The 21,140-nt window shown below is 47.7% G+C and overlaps 1 protein-coding gene across 1 annotated transcript in view; it reads left to right on the top strand.

Moving 5' to 3' along the window:
* Positions 1-21,140, top strand: part of sema5a (sema domain, seven thrombospondin repeats (type 1 and type 1-like), transmembrane domain (TM) and short cytoplasmic domain, (semaphorin) 5A) — a 75,012-nt gene that overhangs the window by 48,188 nt on the left and 5,684 nt on the right. Inside the window, 2 exon segments of the mRNA XM_056299837.1 lie at positions 11,281-11,289; positions 15,935-16,281. Coding sequence (XP_056155812.1) covers positions 11,281-11,289; positions 15,935-16,281 — 356 coding nt within the window.

Below are 21,140 nucleotides of genomic sequence, written 5' to 3'. Positions count from 1 at the left end.
TGTGGCTTCTCTTGAGCTTCATGTGAATCCGAGACGCAAACAGAAAGAAGTTTGCACACAAAAAGTCAGTGAAGATTGGACACGACTGTGGCCAAGGGGCATATCGTGTGCCTGCAGAGTTGTGAGTTCACTTCTGGCCCGTTAATTGGTATTCACTGAATGCATTTTAAGCCAAACTAGCCATCAGAAGCTTAACGAAAAACAATGTTCTGGGTGTCCGGGTAGCGTGGCGGTCTATTCCGTTGCCTGCCAACATGGGGATTACTGGTTTGAATCCCCGTGTTACCTCCGGCTCGGTCGGGCGTCCCTACAGACACAATTGACCATGTCTGTGGGTGGGAAGCTGGATGTGGGTATGTGTCCTGGTCCCTGCACTAGCGCCTCCTCTGGTCAGTCGGGGTACCTGTTCAGGGGGGAGGAGGAACTGGGGGGGAATAGCGTGATCCTCCCACGCGCTACGTCCCCCTGGTGAAACTCCTCTCTGTCAGGTGAAGAGAAGCGGCTGGTGACTCCACATGTATGGGAGGAGGCATGTGGTAGTCTGCAGCCCTCCCCGGATCGGCAGAGGGGGTGGAGCAGTGAACGGGACGGCTCGGGAGAGTGGGGTAATTGGCCAGATACAATTGGGGAGAAAAAGGGGGGGAAATCCTCCCCAACAAAAAGAAATTCTGTAGAGATGCCCCCTATTCTTCAGCCTAAATACTTAACATTTTCAGGCACTGGATGGACAAATTTGCCAAAAGTTAAAACTAACCATAATTGATGATTTCTCACCGTACTTTTGTTTTTCAAAGCCCACTTACATTATCAGTATGTTATTTATGTCGTCCAGATTGGAATTTTTACATGTCTACCTCAAGCAATATTCCCTCTCTATAGTCCTTGTACACCATTGTTCAAGTTCAACTTTATTGTCATGTGTATTAGAATACAATGAAATGCTTGTGCTGTAGCTCTCTCTGCCTTAACACAAGGAACACAACGACACACATCCCTGAAAAAAAGGAAACACTACAGACAGTGTGCTTGTTTGTGTTTGGCTGTGTGTGTGTGTGTGTGTGTGTGTGTGTGTGAGAGAGAGAGAGAGAGAGAGAGAGAGAGAGAGAGAGAGAGAGAGAGAGAGAGAGAGAGAGAGAGAGAGAGAGAGAGAGAGAGAGAGAGAGAGAGAGAGCGAGAGAGAGGTCCCTCCAGCACACTCTTCCTCAAAAATGAATTGGGTGCTGAAGCCCCAAAGACAGTAGTAAACTTTAATTTTCACATCCTAGAATTGGTCTGCTCCACTGCTCTTACAATACATCAACTCTCCAGCCTCAACCCCAATATCTGTTCCCCCCTCAGCTCTCTCAGCCTCTCTCCAGTAAAATCCCTTCGATTTTGTCAATTAAGATAATAATGACACGCCCTCCTCCTGTCTCGATAAGCTGGCTTCTATTAAAACCAAAATAGTCTCATTCTCACACTCGGCTCCCTCGTACACTCCTGAACTCCATCAAATGAAATCCCATAAGTGCCGGCTTGAAAGACTCTGCAAGAAAACTGGCTCAACAGTGCATCTCTGCGAGCCTACACAGACTACCTTCAGCAATACAAAGATGCTCTCATCACAGGCCTGTCCACCTACTACTCACACCTCATACACTCTGGCTCCAGCAGCCCCAGGGCTCTCTACTCCACACAATAAACAAACTTCTCAAACCCAGTGACAATACCTCCAATTCGTTCACGGTGAACAAGTGCAACTCTTTCCTTCCATTTTTCCAAACTAAAATTGGCACCATCTACAGCAGCCTGACCACCCCTCCCTCCCTCCTCGCACCCCCACCCCCCCCTTTACCACTCAGCCCCTGTCAAAGTTCTCCCATATGTCCCCAACGGAGCTATCCAACTAGTAGAAATGAGAAGCTCCACTTGTATTCTGGACCCCAGCCCATCCAACCTTGTTAAGGACTGTCTCCCAGCTATCTCCTCACTCATCATAGAAATCATTAACTCCTCCTTCAGCTCGGTGTAGTTCCCCAAACACTTTAAAGAGGCTGCTGTCAAACCCCATCCTCAAAAAACCTGGACTCAACCCTGATATCACGAGCAATTTCCAGCCCATCTCAAATCTCCCTTTTCTTTTAGATATACCGGAATGTGTTGTCGCCTCCCAACTTAAAGTTCACCTCCTCTCCAACAACCGGGTTGAACTATTTCAATCTGGTTTCCCCTCACAGCACAGAAACAGCCCTCCTTAAAGTCACCAATGACCTGCTCCTCTACTCAAACTCTGGCCACCTCAGCATTCTCATCCTCCTCAACCTCGCTGCAGTTTTAACGCCATCAGCCACGCCATTCTTCTCTCCCACCTCGGATTCTCCCTCAACATCACCGGTACTGCCCTCTCCTGGCTAAAGTTATATCTCACAAACAGAAAACGGTTCATCAGCATCAACAACTGCACCTCCTCCACCGCTCCTCTGTCCCAAGGTGCCCCCCAGGGTTCAGTCTTCGGTCCGCTCCTATTCATCCTTTACATGCTCCCCCTTGGTAACGTCAAACGTCCTCATGGTCTCCACTTCCACTGCTTCGCCGATGACATCCAGCTATACAGCTCCACTAAATCCATCACCACTGCAACTTACTCTGACCAGCTGCCTCACTGAAATAAAATCATGGATGTGAGCCAACTTCCGCAAGCTAAATTGTGATAAGTCAGACATGATCATCACAGGTCCCACATCCCTTACCAAAACCCCTCACAACTTCTGCCTCACCGTCGATAACGCCACTCTGTCTGCCTCCTCACACATCCTCAACCTTGGAAGGATTTTCAGCAGCAACCTCTCCTTTGAGCATTACGTCAATCGAATCACCAGAACTGTCTTTTTCCACCTTAAAACAACGGCTCATCTCCCCGCCCATCACTGTATTTCTCTGCTGCCAAAACTTTGATCCGTGCCTTCATCACACCCAGAATTGACTACTGCAGCGGTATTCTCTATGGCCCGTCATCCAAAGTCCTAAACAAACTCCAGTACATCTAGAACTCTGCTGCCCGCTTACTCACCCATTCCCACTCCCGTGACCACATCACTCCTGCCCTCCAGAACCTCCACTGGCTCCCTGTCCCACAACAGATCCAGTTCTAGATCTTATAGATTTTATTCCACATTCAGCTCGCTGGAGTGATTTGTTTTCATGTTACTGTGTTTTTGTGTACAATAAGTTGCTCCAAACAAATTGCCCCTACCGGAAGTAGTAAAGTTGTTTGTATTGTATTGTATTGTTTTCAAAGTCCTTCTCCTTGCTCACAAAGCCCTCCGTAACCAGCCCCCCCCCCCACCTGCTCCACTACCGTACTCCTTCCCGCAGTCTTCACTCCTCCAGCACCAACCTCCTGTCTCCACCACACAGGACCAAGCACCAGACCTGAGACGACAGAGCCGTCACCATAGCTGCCCCCTCCCTCTGGAACCCCCCCCCCAAACACGTCAGGGACCGCGCTGAGCCGTCCTCGTTCACATCGTTAATCAAAACTCACCTTCTCAGAATTGCTTTTAATATGTGATTCATGTTGTGTGTTTCATGTTTTGGGTGTGTCGCATTTGTGTTGATTTTAACTAATGTGACGTGTCTTTGAGCACCCTGAAAAGCTCTCTATAGATAATACATGTATCATTATTATTTACTGCTATTAACGTCTCTTAAAACAAACGACTACCGCAGGATAAGTGAAACAACACTAAAAGTGGGTATTGATGTCCACAACTGTGGCAACAACAAAAAAACCAACCCCTCAGAGCCTCGGGAGATGATGAGTGGCCAGAAGGAATGGACTGCCACCTGATAAAGATTTACCGTTTGCATTGGCCGGCTCACTATTGATTAGAGCTCCCCGCTTGACCCGGCTTCCGTTAGCAAAGAGTAATAAAACACGCTGACACACTCGGGGTGGTGGGGGGGGGTGTCTGACTGGGTGTGTTTGGGTGAGCCTGAAACATATGTGTCTTCGCAGAGCACGTGGTCGAAGGAAAGACTCCATCAGCACGGTGGATGTTACACGGAGACCGTTTGTCGGCCTGATTGCGGAGTAGCAGGGAGGTTTTATGTGTCTTTCAAAGAGATTAAACACCTCACACGTAACCACGACTCCTCCCCTGCACTGCCGGGAGAGGGAATTCAATCATGGAGAATTACGGGCCCCTGTGGACCGGGGCGTGCCGACTCCTGGCATCACAGACTGGTCCAGGAGGACCAGCTGGGAGGAGACCCCGGGGTAGACCCAGGACCCACTGGAGGGACAACATGTCCGTTCTGGCCTGGGAACGCCTTGGGATCCCCCAGGAGGAGCTGGAGGACAGGGACGTGTGGAGGGCCCTACTTAACTTGCTGCCACCGTGACCCCGGAGAAGCGGCTGACGATGAGATGAGATGAGAGATGCCAATTACAGGCGTCTTCAGGATATGGGCGACCAGCACAATCTGTGCTTTGCTCTCCTCCGCTAAGATGCTTTCGCTAGAACTTTGAAAGGAAACCCCACCCCCGCCTCCCCCTTGGCAACTTTATTTATTTATTTATTTGTTTTGAGACGAGCGGCCCTGGCGATGTCTGCTCTCGGCCCGTTCGCGATAATAGACCAATTCTGTCCTCTAAAGGTATCTCGGGCGTTGTCTCACTGGCAGGATGTCAGCCGGAGTGTCTGAGCAGAGATGGCTGACATTAGGTGGTGGGATTGGTTTCAGCTGACGTGGTGCACCAACCTGACACAGAACCGCATGTCTCACCTGTGTTGAGGGGATATAGGCGAGGCTAATCCCCTTTCAGCGGGGAAAACCAATCGGTGTGCAAGATATGTTTGTAGAAGGTTGTCCCCCACCCACCCCCGCCCCGACTCTGACGCCTCTTTCTTCCTTTGTTGCTTTCTCATCACTTTACATCAAGATCTCTATCTAACTTTATTAGCAGCGCTAAATCACCGGGCCAGAAATTAAACCACGCGTTGGTGCTGAGCCTTCTTTAACATACTGAGTGGTTTCGTATCAGTGACCACAGCTTAATAACTGTGACACGCCAGTTACTTATGATCTGTAGTGATTTGAAGATCTTTCTCCTCATGTGCAGGCAGTAATTAGTCTTGACATAATTGTTCTATCATAATTGCTCATATTGTTCATTCTATCTTTAGATTTCACTTGTCTGCAATGAATCCAAGACAAACGTGTGATTTTTTTTGGATCCCCCCCCCCTTTTCTCCCCAATTGTATCCGGCCAATTACCCCACTCTTCTGCTCCACCCCCTCTGCCGATCCGGGGGAGGGCTGCAGACTACCACATGCCTCCTGCAACACAGATGGAGTCGCCAGCCGCTTCTTTTCACCTGACAGTGAGGAGTTTCACCAGGGTGACGTAGCGTGTAGGAGGATCACGCTACTCCCCCCAGTTCCCCCTCCCCCCTGAACAGGTGCCCCAACCGACCAGAGGAGGTGCTAGTGCAGCGACCAGGGCACATACCCACATCCGGCCAACTGTGCCTGTAGGGATGCCCAACCAAGCCGGAGGTAACACGGGGATTCGAACTACCGATCCCCCTGTTGGTAGGCAACGGAACGGACCGCCGTGCTACCTGGACGCCCCTCAAACGTGTGATTTAATACGATGTTTGACAACATTCGCATCTCTGCAGTATCTTTTAGTTTCATGAGGTGTATTTGGTGCAAAGAAGTTAATACTGTTGGGCATCAAACAGATGGTTTAATCCTCCCAGATCCTTCCATATCATTTTGTGTGTGTGTGTGTGTGTGTATGTGTGTGTGTGTGTGTGTGTGTGTGTGTGTGTGTGTGTGTGTGTGTGTGTGTGTGTGTGTGTGTGTGTGTCTGTGTGTGTGTGTGTCTGTGTGTGTGTGTGTCTGTGTGTGTCTGTGTGTGTGCCCGACACGACAGGTGTGTGTTTGCACCTGGGTGGGTTCTATTACGTGACCCTGGTAGACAAATGTGCACTTTGCCTTTGTCTTAACAGAACAACATAATGGAGTTTTCACCAGCAGTTATGTTTTTACATGGTGCGCTATCGGGAGAACACCCTGCTGCATCAAGCTGCGTACATAGTATAAGAAGTTATCCTACTATGGCCACTTGGAGTGTACAATGCACTGAAAACTGCAGTGCACATTGAAAAAGTTTTGCACACCAAGCGTCTGTTTGAGAAACCCCCACAACATCTCTCAAACGATCATTCCAGGCGAGCTCATGTCTCATTGCTGATAGCCGAGCTCGCGCTGGTGTCCCTGTAATTCACACAATGACTATGTTTGTCTGTTGCATGCGCTCTCTCCTGCGTATGTACACGTGCTGAGAGATCCCCTCACAACATGCATGTCTGTGGGCACTGTGGGTGTAATTGCCAGGCATCTCCCGCCAACGCCGTACACCGCCCTGTTGTTGCTGGTGCTCAACCCAACAACCCCCTCTAACATCAGTCAGCCTCCAACCAACAACTTTCCAATAATTAGTCACTCCCTCTACTGCAAGACCGGCCGGTTGCAACCTAAATGATGATTCCTATGAAGCCATTATTCTGTGGAATAGATATGCCTGCCTGCTCTAATCAATATCTCTTTACACAATGAGAATGGGTTAAAAGCTCATTTACGCTGTTTGTATGATGAAGTGGTCCACATATCAAGGCTCTGAACGTCTCTGAAATCGAGCGTTCGGTGCAGGCAATTCTACATACTTTACTAATTTTAATCACACAGAACAGGAAGGAGAAAAAAAAAGAGAGAAAATGAATGAGCGCTAGAGAGATAAAGGACATTTGCTATGGAGGGATGTGAGACTGTAATTTCACTTGCCCGTGGCAGTGAGTGATGGCCTCATTTTTCCTAGGTGGAAACAGTGGCCTGTCAGCCCGCTGATGTGTTTCACTTCAGCTGGTCTGAGTGCAAGGCCAGGGCCCCCTCCCAGACGACAGATTAGTTTCCCCTTCACAGATATGGCTGGCCGACACCGACTAGTCACAGGACGCTGGTGAGGGATGCCTCTGAAGGATGGCAACCTTTCTAGTTTCCTTATTGTTTTCCTGCTTCTTTATGCCGACTGCTCTCCCTAGACGCCACACTGTGCCTCTTTTTCCTCGCGCACTTTCTCCGTATCTGTGTCTTTCTCTTGCTGTGTATATCTATACGACTCTCTCTCTCTCTCGCTCTCTCTCTCTCTCTCTCTCTCTCTCTCTCTCCCTCCTCAATGCATCACTCCTTTTTAAACCTTTGTGTATCTCAGTCTTCTGCTGTCCTTCAGACTCGCTCTCTCGACAGCCAGTGGTCGAATACACAGTTGATTTTGGGTTATGCAATATGTCTTGGCACTGAAGTGCTAATCTCTCTTTTTATAGCTACTGTAAAAGACTTTGCAGATAGAACATTCACCAGAATTACTCCCAGCCATCTAAATGTTGGCTAGTTTCATCTTGAACATTTTGACCCTTAGAAAGAAAGTAAGAGTACTGAAAGGTCTGGTCACTTTATGTGTCCATCCATCCATTATGCAAACCACTTATCCTGCTCTCGGGGTCACGGGATGCTGGAGCCTATCTCAGCAGTCATTGGGCGGCAGGCGGGGAGACACCCTGGACAGGCCGCCAGTCCATCACAGGGCCCACACACACACATTCATACCTAGGGGCAATTTATTACGGCCGATCCACCTGACCTACATGTCTTTGGACTGTGGGAGGAAACCGGAGCCCCCGGAGGAAACCCACACAGACACGGGGAGAACATGCAAACTCCACACAGAGGATGACCCGGGACGACCCCCAAGGTTGGACTACCCCGGGGCTCGAACCCAGGACCTTCTTGCTGTTAGGCGACCGCGCTAACCACTGCACAACCATGCCACCCACTTTACGTTTGTCTTATGTAATCGTTTTGTTACACGTATGTGTCATTTTGCTGCCTACCATGCTCAGGCAGAGAGTGGCATAGCATTTGCTTCCTGCCATACTGTCGATAATGTCTATGGACTTCCAGAGGAAACCCACACAAATGGCGGCATGGCAGCCCCAGTGGTTACCACTGTTGCCTCATAGCAAGAAGGTCCTGGGTTCGAACCCCAGCCCACCCCAGGTCTTTTCTGTGTGATGTTTGCATGTTCTCCCCGTGTCTGTGTGGGTTTCTTCCGGGTGTCTCAAAAAGACATGCATGTTAGGGTTAATACTCCTGCCTGTGCCCCTGAGCAAGGCAATGGAAAGAAGGGCTGGAGTTGGGCCCCGGATGCTGCAGCTGCCCACTGCTCCTTTACAATAGGCTGGGTTAAATGCAGGGAACACATTCATCGTAAGAAACAACGACAAAATAAAGTGGCTTTCTCCAAATACAGGAAAAACATGCAGACTCTACACAGAAGGACTGGGGGGGGTCGAACCTATGACCCTCTTGCTGTGAGGTGACAGTGCCAACCGCTAAAACATCCTGTTTTGCTGCTGTGCTTGTAAAGCGACAAAAACCACCCACCTAACAAGACATTGCTACTGAGAAATACGAAAAGAATCCACAACGAGATAAATCAATACACGTTACATTAATGAGCGGGGAAAAAATACCTTGGTCTTTTTCTGCATAATCCAAGCCGGTTGTCAGAAAGCACTTTTTCACCCAAGAGCATAAGAACATACGGTATTTCAAAAGCTTAAAATCCTCCATAAAAATCAAGTGATACCCAGGAGCCTTGACTCTGTAGAATTCACCGGTGCAGTAAGGTGCCATCATATTTGGTGACTGCATATTGACATCCCCTCTGTGTGTGTGTGTGTGTGTGTGTGTATGTGTGTATGTGTGTGCGTGCATGTGTGTGCCCATGTTTGCATACTTATCGTTTGTGTGTACGTGCACTTGCGTGCACTCGGATTTGCCCCGTGCTCTGCATGGAGGCAGTCTTAATTGCCGTCTTTACAAACTTCCCTCATCCCTTTTCCTGATACTTTCCCTCTGGGGGAAAAGCCGGGGAGGCAGCCGCTTGACAAAGCCCAGGACAGCTTCGGGGAACACAGCCACATCCCTGCGTCGTAATCCGCTAGAGCCCCTCATTTCACGGACTGTGCAAGGAGTTCATTGTGCGAGAGCTGACACAAGCACTCGCGTAAACGCAGCCTTAAATTCGTAAAATGCATTCGTGTATGCACACGTATGTACACATTTTATGCATGCGGCACACGTTACATGCACACATACAATGGATGGATGGACAATTATTCACAAATCAGTTAAAAGACAAGTTTAGTCATGTAAGACATAATGGCGATATGTGAAATGGGGCACCCTGATAAACTATCTGAAGCTGGGGAATAGGGGCCCAGACACTAAGCAGATGGTATTTCATATATATGTTTACTAACATGTTGTCTAGATTTTAAAAGGTGCCTGTATTATACAGTAACATTTACAACCCACGAAACACCTAAGACTAACTAAAGACTACTAAATGGTCCTAAGACATTCATTCCATCAGTCTAAACATTGATTAAATAAGTAAGATACAATAATAGACATATGGCAAGTTGAAATAACAGTACAATTTAAATGGATTTCAGAGTACAGTAACTAGTTTAGAAGTCCCTAGCTGTTCAGGGTGTTCAAGCTTTAACATATTTTAGCAGCAACTGCTGCCTTTAGTTCTTTTTGAAAACAGACACATATAATGACTTTTTTATAGAATTGTTAAGCTTATTATTCCACACCTGTGGACCTCTGCAAACCACACATGTACCGCTTGTACATCTACGTTTACATGTTTTACCCTTTATAAGATGCTTTTTTTTCTAGTGTTATATGTATGCGAGGGAAGTTTAGTCAGAATAAGGTCACAAAGTCTGTCATTGAACACATACACAACATTATACATTATGCAAGCATTGTGAAGGATATTACATCAGTAAGCTTCAGAACAATGTAGCTGTGTAAAAGAGTCGTTGGGAGCCTTTACCTTGGACCATAATATGGCACATATAACTTTCTTTTGTAAAATCTGTAGTTTCTCGAGATAAATAGGAAATGTTTTGTACCATGTAATGTTACAGTAGTTTATACGAGGCTCAAATAAAGACTGAGATAAGGTTGAAAGTGCTACAAGTGGAAGAAGAAGCCTCAACTTAAAAAATAAATCAACATATTTGCACATTTTTTTATTTGTTTATTCATTTGGTCAGTTCATCGATACGCCCTTAAAGTTTAAAAATTCATCAATATGAACCCCCAGGAATTTGTTGGACTTCACTCTTTCAATAACAGGACTATTTATTTCGATACAAGCATGTTAAACATTATTTCAATTTCTATTGGAGCGAAAAGCAATGACATTTCTCTTGCTTATATTTAAGGACAATTTATTGCATTTAAACCATGTATCCACCTTAAACAGGCCCTCATTTAGATTATTTTGCAGATCATTTAGATTTTTATGTGATAAGAATGAATTTGTATCATCAGCAAATAATACTTTATGGAAAATGCTAGAGGAATTCACAAAATCATTAATGTACAGTATGAAGAGCAGCGGCCCTAAAATGAATCCCTGGAGTACTCCATGTTTGATCGCACACACACGCAAATGCACACATATCCACAAACACACAATCATACTCGTTTCTAATTAGCTCATGTATGGGAAGACACCCCTAATCTGATAGGGAGGTAGATTGTTTTGTGATCAGGAGGAGGAAGAGTGTTGGAAAGTGCATGCACAGTTTGAAATCTAGGACAGAGTGGAAGAACTCTCTCTCTGTCTGTCTGTCTGTCTGTCTGTCTGTCTGTCTGTCTGTCTGTCTGTCTGTCTGTCTGTCGCTCTCTCTCCATTGTTCAAGCATGACGGTGCACCACTGAAGGATCGCGGTTTTTCCATATCTCCATATTCCCCGTCTTTATCTTTGAACATGAACGGCTCACACATTTCACCTCGTTTCTCTTTCTATATATCTCTGTCTGTTTCTCCCTATCTCTACCTTTCAATTCTGCCAATATAATTTCAGTCTTGCCTGTCCCTGGCCTATTTCGTTGCTTACACAGTAAAGCATGGCTTTGCATTTCTTTGCGGACTCGGTCCCCGTTCTTATGTTTACGCCCACCCCTCACACCACCACCGCTCTTTAAACACACACTCATGCACAGGCACAAAAGCTCACACTCTTATACTTGCTCACAAGAAAACAAATTGTTTAGTCATTGTTCACTCTTTATTTTGCCTCCAAGCATGGCGATGGAGACAAGAACACTGACTCATGTCCTACTTTGCTTGTTATCTGTGAGGACTATCGGGTACTGAGCTAAGTCCCTCTTGGAGGGGGCTGGGTCCACCTCACTTAGAAAGCGAGGATTAATTCTCTCTTGCTGTGCGTGGTCCTCACTGAGATCAATAGATCTAGTCGCTACCTATTTAAGAGAGAGAGCGCCACACTGTTTGTTTTGGCAATAGGAGGCCAGCTTCAGTGAAGGAGCATTAACAAAAGAACGTAATGCCTCAGCACAGGCACAGGAGGAAGCCTGTACAAGCACAGTGCTGCATTCGATTGTGTGTGTGTGTGTGTGTGTGTGTGTGTGTGTGTGTGTGTGTGTGTGTGTGTGTGTGTGTGTGTGTGTGTGTGAAGGCAAATCAATTTTATTTGTATAGCCCAATATTACAAATGGGCCTCAGTGGGCTTTACAACAATACAATATCCTGTTCTCAGACCCTCTCATCGGATAAGGAATAATTCCCTAAATTTAAAAAAAGAAAAACTTTAACAGGAAGAAAAAAGAGGAAGAAACCTCAGGTAGAGCAACAGAGGAGGGGTATCCGAAGACAGACAGACGTGCAATGGACGTTGTGTGTACAGAATGAAACGCAGTTTACAGAATACAACATTGAAAGAGGAAAACAGAATTACTATAATGGAGTTATAAGATATATGAAGAAAATGATGAGGAGGACGCCAAGCAGTGTCCAGATGCCACCGGAACAGCTCAGGGCCTGAGCCACGCGACCACCATCACCATGTAGACCTGACAGCAGGACGGACTACACATGCACACAGGGGAGACTCACAATCACACCACTCACACACACACACACGGGAAAAGAGACAAGGAAAAACATTAGTCACACATCGGAGTGAGAGAAGGATATAACATTGAAACAGGATAACAAAATTATTTGGATTTATAAGATGTTTCAAAAAAATGTGATGAGGAGGAGGCCAAGCAGCATCCAGGTGGTAACCACCATCACCATTGAGACCTGGGAGGAGGACAGACTACACGTGCACATAGGGGAGACTCATATCACACCATTCACATACACAGCAGAAGAGAGAGGAGAAGACGTCATTCAGAGGGAGGGAAGACATGAGAAAAAAGAGCAGTTTGCAACAGTCAGTGATACTCTATAATGTGGTCGGCAGAACAGTGCTTGGTAAATTCATTGAGACAGAAACCGACCCGCCATGCAGCCCAGAGCATGAAGTACTCAATTTAAAGGCAACTCATTATAGGTTAAGGCAAAGGGATGAGATTTAAGTTTGGATTTAAAGGACTCAGCAGACTGTGATTTCCTGATGGCAGCAGGCAGGTTATTCCACAAGAACAGGGCCCAATAGGAAAAGACCCTGCCACCAGCTGACTCCTTTCTAACTCTGGGGGCACACAGGAGCCCTGTATTTTGGGAGCAGAGAGCTTGAGATGGAATGTACGGTTTAAGGAGATCAGACAGGTAAGATGGGGCACGCCCATTTAGGGTTTTATAAGTCAGCAGAAGCACCTTGAAGTCTGATCTGGGGCAGCGTGGCTCAGGAGGTAGAGCGGGTCGTCTAGTAATCGGAAGGTCATTGGTTCGATCCCCGGCTCCTCCAGAGAGCGTGTCAAAGTGTCCTTGAGCAAGACACCGAACCCCTAACTGCTCCTGATGAGCAGGTTGCCGCCTTGCATGGCAGCCTCCACCATCAGTGATTGAATGTGTGTGAGTGGGTGAATGCATGTGAGGCATGCACTGTAAAGCGCCTCGAGTGGTCAGTAGACCAGAAAAGCACTATTTAAAATGCAGTCCATTTACTATTTACCATTTGGCCTAACATGGATGGGAAGGGAGGTAAGACTTGGTATAATATGGTAGAATTTTCTAGTTTTAGTTAGGATTCTAGCATTTTGAACCATCTGAAGACTTTTAGTACTAGCATGTGTCAGACCTGAGAACAGAACAGTACAGTAATCAAGTCTCGATGAAACAAATGCATGTATTAGAGTCTGTATCAGACATGGACAGGAAAGACCAAATTTTAGCTGTGTTACGTAAGTGAAAAAAGGCATTCTTGGCGATTTCTTTAATGTGCTTTTCAAAGGAAAGGCTGGGATCAAACGTAACACCAAGACTTTTGGCTGTCACACTTTGTGAAATCACAGAGTTGTCGATTGTTATTGTCACTTGATCCAATTAGTGTCTGTGTCTAACAGGGCCAACGACCAGCATCTCAGTTTTATCCTAATTTAAAAGCGGGAAATTTAGTGATATGTAATTTTTCACAGCGGCCAAGCAGGCCTCTAATTCAGTCACTGAGTACAATCGTCAGCCCTTATAGGCACGCACAGCTGAGTATCATCAGCATAGCCGTAGAAATGTTTCCCATGACTGCGTCTAACTTGGCTAAGAGGTGAAATATAAGGAGAAACATAAAGGCCAAGAACTGAGCCCTGATGTACACCATATTTAACGTCAGAGAATTTGGATGTAATATATTTATACCAGACACACGGTGACCTTCCAGATAAGTAGGACTTAAGCCGAGAGAGCAAAACCAGAGACGCTAAAACTACAATTTATTCTGTCTAATAGTATACAGTGATCAATGTGTGTGTGTGTGTGTGTGCGCGCGGGCGTGCGTGCACACTGTTGCATGTGCATCAGGGGCTTATTCAGTATGCTTGTGCAAGTGTGTTTATGTGTATTTATGTAGGTGTCTGCACAGATGATTGGATGTGTGTCAGGGGGTAATTTATTATGCGTGTGTGTGTGTGTGTGTGTGTGTGTTTGCGCGCGTCAGGGGCTTATTCAGTATGCGTGTGCAAGTGTGTTTATTTGTGTGTGTCTGCACAGATGATTGGATGTGTGTCAGGGGGTAATTTATTATGCTTGTGTGTGTGTGGGGGGGGGGTGTGGCTGGTTGGGCATTTCGCGGAGACATAATGTTTATACCTGCTCACATCACATCATACCGCACACAGGTGTTCACATCCACATATGGATACAGACAAACACTATGTTGCTTTTTTGCAAACACAAGTCGATGATAAATGGATTTTCGAGACGTTGACAACACAGTTTCTTTTCTGTTCTTTGAAAGTATCAGTAATCTGTTTACAAGGTAATTACAGTATGCATAAGTATACAGTCTATACAGTTGGCTGAACCATTTTGCTTCGTTATGTAAAACGACTTTGATTGTCCACTCCAGTCCATATGAGAGAGGGGAAACTTGGATGTGCGTGTTGGTATGTGTTTACATAGGGGTGTTGTGCGTATGTGTGTGTACCTGCTGTGCTGGTGCATGTGATAGTGTGTCTGTGTGTGTCTTTGTGTGTGTGTGTATGTGGGTGCTGCAAAGATTACAAACCACTCCATTGCCTTTGGAGAGGACGAGAGGTGTAACCTCTCGGGGCAGCGAGGGCTTGATAAAGAGACCAGGTCACCGTGGCAGACGGGGCTGTCTGCACCGCTGCCTGCTCAGAATCGATAAGGCGAAGGGACCTCGGCGGGCCTGTCACTGTTCTTGCAAGCTCAATGCCAGGGTGAGTTGGCGTGTTCACTGCCAAGGTCGGCTGTGGTTATGAGGAGGTCGAGACTTCGTGCTAGGTAAACACACTGTCCTCTCACCACGGCCTGCACGCTGAATACCAAGCAGCCCCGCCGCGCTAGCTGTCCGCGGAAAGAGCCCGCTAGCAAAACAGGGGGTGGAAGATGAGCAGCCAGCGCCCGAGTCACTGAGCAAATGAACGTTAGAGAGCGAGAGGCGGAGGGACGGAGAACAAAACTAAGAGGGGGAAATGGAGGAGGATGAGCCATCCTATAGAAAGGAAAGAAGCGGTGTTTTAGTGGTCAAGACCTCCATCTCTGGACCCAAATATATCTGTTGTGGACTCCAAGCCGCTCTGACCTTTCCCTCCTGCGCTTGCGTTACTCTCTCACTCTTGCCGTTTTCTCATTTCCTGTTTAAAATAACGGGGGGGAAAATGCCAAGGGGGATAGGGAGTCTTTTTTTTGGACTTGAAGGAAAATAGGACTGAAGTGGTAAAGGAGAGAGGGAGGAGACGGAAAATTTGTGACAGAAATACGAAGAAAAACTAAGACTCCCATTGTTATCTGATAAACTGGATAATAACCTGGCTCGCGGAATTAGTGAATCAGATGTTTTTGGATGGTGGCTATAAAGTTGTTGAGGGTTATTTCCTCTTGCCCAAGCATAAAGTCATTCTTCTCACCCAGCAAAGCCTGAAGTCCTCTCTCCCTCTTAGCCTCTCGCTCTCGCACACACGTTGTCTCTCCGTAAGGCGTGTCACCCGAGCCGCCAATTAATGTGTGAATTAAATGCAGTTTAATAGAAGTTGGTGTCATATTTCATTAGAAAGCCTCCATTCCTGATGAGAGAGCACAGATAAGTAGTAGTTTGATGAGATCTCCCAGATATACATATCTATCCATCCATCCACCCACCAATCCACCAAACAGTCAGTCAGATAGATCGATGTATCACTCTATCTTTCTGTTGCTCTTTTTATGTCTGTCTATCCATCTATCTGGTTGTCGGTCTGTCTATATATATATATATATATATATATATATATATATATATATATATATTTTATACCTTTATCGTCAGTTCCATTTATTCCAAACTTGCGCCTGAAAGCCAGTACTCTCGCTCTCTGAACCCTACAGGCGAGGTGCTTCGTCTGGGGAGGATTTCGGGCCACACTGTGAACGGAGGCTGGTCATCCTGGAGCTCCTGGTCCCAGTGCAGCAGAGACTGCAGCCGGGGAATCCGCAGCCGCAAGCGGACTTGCACCAACCCCGAGCCCAAATACGGAGGCCAGACCTGTCAGGGATCAGCACAAGAGTATCAGGAGTGTAACATCACCCCCTGCCCAGGTAAGAGACGCCTGTGCACGCCACTCTTTACGGATTTCACCCAAAGCATTCCCATCCCATGGCGTCAGATACTATCAACGCTGTTGATAAAGCCTCAATACGTTGATGTGCAAGGCCCCCTGGGTATCTGTGTAGAGGTGCACCAGCTTTTCCATCAGTGTGAAACGTCCACCTTGATTCGTGGTCGTTAATGACGTACAGATCAGGTAGTGGTTGAGTGTAGCGCTCAGGGTGGTTAGTGGTTCAGGTTGAGGATAAACGTACAGTCCCTAATGGCACGCGGCACCATGGCTGTGTGGAGGGGCTTGGGGCGCTCCGCTGACAACAAGAAACACGACTTATTCTCCATTGGGTCAACATTGTGCATTTGCTTGAGAAATGGAGACAACCGAAAGCCTCAAAAGGAAGCGAAAGTGATGCAGCGCTGGCTAATGTTCTCCTTCCCAAGTAACAAAGCAAACAGCTTTATTAAACACACAGCCGCAGAAGCGAGGCAGACAGCCGCCTGTGTGTGTGTGTGTGTGTGTGTGTGTCAACTGAGATTGTGCCATTAAGTGTAGGTACTTTTTAACGCAATGTGTCTCACACAGACGCTGAAGGGTGGCTTGCTGTAGCTATCAGCAGCATCAATATATGATGCCTCGGGATGCAAATGGGCTCATACGCATTTATGCAAACAAAGACGGGCGTCCTCAATAGCGCAGCCTCACACAAACTCACATCGCTCGCCGTACACTGTGTGGATGGTGATTAATATCAATTTGTGTGAGGCTGACACTGTGTTACATCTACATTGCACAAGAAAAGATTGGCGAACAACATGCAGGGAATGAAACGTTTCCAAAACCGGCCCGGCAAACGGGGCGAGTGTCAGAGCTCAGGGATACAAATAGTACTGCATCCTACAAATGGGGTGGCTGTCAGTAACACTGATACAGGGGGAAATCTGCCTGACTGTCTAGCCAGCACATTCATTTTTCCTCTCTCTCTCTCTTTCTCCCTCCCTCTCTCTGTCTTCCTCTCTCTCGCTCTCTCTCACTCTTTCTCTCTCTCGCTCTCCCTCTCTCTCTCTCTCTGTCTTCCTCTTGCTCTCTCTCTCTCTCGCTCTTTCTCTCTCTCTCTGTCTTCCTCTTGCTCTCTCTCTCTCTCTCTGTCTTCCTCTTGCTCTCTCTCGCTCTCCCGCTCTCTCTCTCTCTCTCTCTGTCTTCCTCTTGCTCTCTGTCTTCCTCTTGCTCTCTCTCTCTCTCTCTCTCTCTCTCTGTCTTCCTCTTGCTCTCTGTCTTCCTCTTGCTCTCTCTCTCTCTCTCTCTCTCTCTCTCTCTCTCTGTCTTCCTCTTGCTCTCTCTCGCTCTCCCTCTCTCTCTGTCTTCCTCTTGCTCTCTCTCGCTCTCCCTCTCTCTCTCTCTCTGTCTTCCTCTTGCTCTCTGTCTTCCTCTTGCTCTCTCTCGCTCTCTGTCTCTCTCTCTCTCTCTCTCTCTCTCTCTCTCTCTCTCTCTCTCTCTCTGTCTTCCTCTTGCTCTCTGTCTTCCTCTTGCTCTCTCTCGCTCTCTCTCTCTCTCTCTCTCTCTCTGTCTTCCTCTTGCTCTCTCTCGCTCTCACTCTTTCTCTCTCTCTCTGTCTTCCTCTTGCTCTCTGTCTTCCTCTTGCTCTCTGTCTTCCTCTCGCTCTCTCTCTCTCTCTCTCTCTCTGTCTTCCTCTTGCTCTCTGTCTTCCTCTCGCTCTCTCTCTCTCTCTCTCTCTGTCTTCCTCTCGCTCTCTCTCTCTCTCTCTCTCTCTCTCTCTCTGTCTTCCTCTTGCTCTCTCTCTCTCTCTCTCTCTCTCTCTCTCTCTCTCTGTCTTCCTCTTGCTCTCTCTCGCTCTCACTCTTTCTCTCGCTCTCTGTCTTCCTCTTGCTCTCTCTCGCTCTCACTCTTTCTCTCGCTCTCTCCCTATCTCTCTGTCTCGCTATCATTCTCTCGCAATCATTCTCTCTCTCTCTCGCTCTCTATCATTCTCTCTCTCTTGTACTCTCTCTCTTGTTCTCTCTCGCTCTCGCTCTCTATCATTCTCTCTCTCTCGTACTCTCTCTTTTGTTCTCTCTCTCTCTCGCTCTCGCTCTCTATCATTCTCTCTCTCTTGTACTCTCTCTCTTGTTCTCTCTCGCTCTCGCTCTCTATCATTCTCTCTCTCTCGTACTCTCTCTTTTGTTCTCTCTCGCTCTCGCTCTCGCTCTCTATCATTCTCTCTCTCTTGTACTCTCTCTCTTGTTCTCTCTCGCTCTCGCTCTCTATCATTCTCTCTCTCTTGTACTCTCTCTCTTGTTCTCTCTCTCTCTCGCTCTCGCTCTCTATCATTCTCTCTCTCTTGTACTCTCTCTCTTGTTCTCTCTCGCTCTCGCTCTCTATCATTCTCTCTCTCTCGTACTCTCTCTTTTGTTCTCTCTCTCTCTCTCTCTCGCTCTCTATCATTCTCTCTCTCTTGTACTCTCTCTCTTGTTCTCTCTCGCTCTCGCTCTCTATCATTCTCTCTCTCTCTCGCTCTCGCTCTCTATCATTCTCTCTCTCTTGTACTCTCTTGTTCTCTCTCGCTCTCTGTCTCTCGCTCTCTATCATTGTCTCTCTCGTACTCTCTCGCTCTCTCTCTCTCTCTCTCTCTCTCTCTCTCTCTGTCTCACTCTCTCTCTCGCACACAGAAATATTGCATCATCCCACACCACACCCAATATGGGCCAGAGTGTTGATGGAAGAGGCAAAATTCTCCCCCAACAAACAAAGCAGTGAGGGCCAAAAAAGAAAACAGTCGTGGAAATCAGTCAGAGTTGTAGTGAAGACCCCAATTTACACCAGGAATCAGAATGACGATCCCTGTGGCGCCCCAGTGTGTAATTACATCGCTGGTTAATTATGCTGCCAGCTATGGGAGGCCTCATTCTGTTGTGAAAAGCCATGAGACAATGCAGTTTCTCCACGCCTCTGGCGGAAGACGGTGAGTGAGGAAGCTCTCTAGTTAAATGAATACTCTGTCTGACAAGGGGGGTAATATGCTGTCTAAATGGAAATCCAGTGCTTAGTTTAGTATATAGTGTACCTGGCATCCAACATGGGCGCCAAGCACACAAGCAAGACTTTGTTTGGGATGATTATTAATCAAGCACCCTGGCGTCGGGCGCCGGCATCTTGTTAAAAGCTGGGGGACATGCCCGTCGTCTTCGGCGCAGCGCTATCTGTCTTTGCGACTGTCGGTGCAACCGACTGAGTGAGCAAAAAAAGGAGACGAGAGAGCGAACAGCCATCTATGCTGTTTTTACAACATGTTAATTCATTCAGTGGTGTAGTGCCTGCCGTGTGGCGCCCAAAAGCTTGAGCGTAGCATCTAATAGGGACGATGTTTTAGCCGCACTATGCTCAGGTGAAGACAGTACACCGCTTTGGGTAGATCTAGGAGCGCCATCTTTTATTTTATCGCGGAGAGCTGTGCCCGAATCTCTGCCACAACTGCTCCCCTCGACCGAAATGTCGAGCGAATGCACAATGACGTGCTTTGATTTTGCAGAGCTACATCACTGTGCTTTGTGTTCGACACCCCCTCAAGCTGTTGACTGTAGTGATGCCATTAGCTAGACAGCGTGTCCGAACGACACCAGCCTCCCGTCCTCCAAGGGAGGGATGTCTTACCTTGAGCAGCATCCGTCCATCCATCCATTATCAAAGCCGCTTATCCGAATTTGGGTCACGGGATGCTGGAGCTCATCCCAGCAGTCTCTGGGTGGCAGGCTGGGAGACAGCCTGGACAGGCCGCCAGTCCATCACAGGGTCCACACATTCACACCTAGGGACAATTTAGTACGGCTGATTCATCTGACCTACATGTCTGTCTTTGGACTGTGGGAGGAAACCGGAGCACCCGGAGGAAACCCACGCAGACACGGGAAGAGCATGCAAACTCCACACAAAGGACGACCTGGGATGACGCCCAAGGTTGGACAACCCCGGGGCTCGAACCCGGGACCTTCCTGCTGTGAGGTGACCGTGATAGCCACTGCGTCACCGTGCCGCCCCCTTGAGCAGCAATGAATACCAATACAGTCTCAATTAGCGCACATCTTAAAATGTGATATTGTTTCCAGGCACACGGCCCGTGCCAGCAGACCACTTGTAATCCCGCTGTCGCTAAGCCGTCCTTTATAAATGCGTTAGCGCACTGTGAGGGAGAAGGATGGGGGGAAAGTGTTATGTCTGCCATCCATCTGCTTTGGAAACAAATGAAACGGCGTGTTTCTCCAGTCTGTGGCTGAGATGAGACAATCCGTCATCGAGGGCCAGGAATTGACTGATGTGTCACTCAGTGATAGAGAAATTACACTGAGGACAAAAAGCATCGGCAACTTCAATTACCTGCACAGTGCCACCAGCCAGCCCTGGCCTTTTTAAGAGCCGCTGTCATGTGGTTCTAGAGAAACAGAATTTCTCTCTGCCACAATCATGCTAGATTTTATCCAGGATGATTGCTAAAGGATTTTTTCCCCCCTCCTCTATTGTTGGGAGTCTTGCCAAGGGATTGCATGCACACCTCCCTCGCACTCTTTTCTCCCCAACTGTATCCGGCCAATTACCTACCCCGCTCTCCCGAGCCGTCCCGGTCTCTGCTCCACCCCCCTCTGCCGATCCGGGGAGGGCTGCAGACTACCACATGCCTCCTCCCATACATGTGGAGTCTCCAGCCGCTTCTTTTCACCTGACAGAGAGGAGTTTCACCAGGGGGACGCAGTGCATGGGAGGATCACGCTATTCCCCCCCCCCAGTTCCCCCTCCCCCCTGAACAGGCGCCCCGACCGACCAGGACACATTCCCACATCTGGCTTTCCACCCACAGACACGGCCAATCGTGTCTGTAGGGATGCCCAACCAAGGCGGAGGAAAGACGGGGATTCCAACCGGAGATCCCTGTGTTGGTAGGCAACAGACTAGACCGCTACACTACCCAGGCGCCCCTGTTGTTGGGACTCTTGCAAGGGATT

The sequence above is a fragment of the Lampris incognitus genome, chromosome 19 (genome assembly GCF_029633865.1).
Source record: "Lampris incognitus isolate fLamInc1 chromosome 19, fLamInc1.hap2, whole genome shotgun sequence".
Lineage (NCBI taxonomy): Eukaryota > Metazoa > Chordata > Actinopteri > Lampriformes > Lampridae > Lampris > Lampris incognitus.
This window is presented reverse-complemented; position numbering and strand designations above follow the sequence as displayed.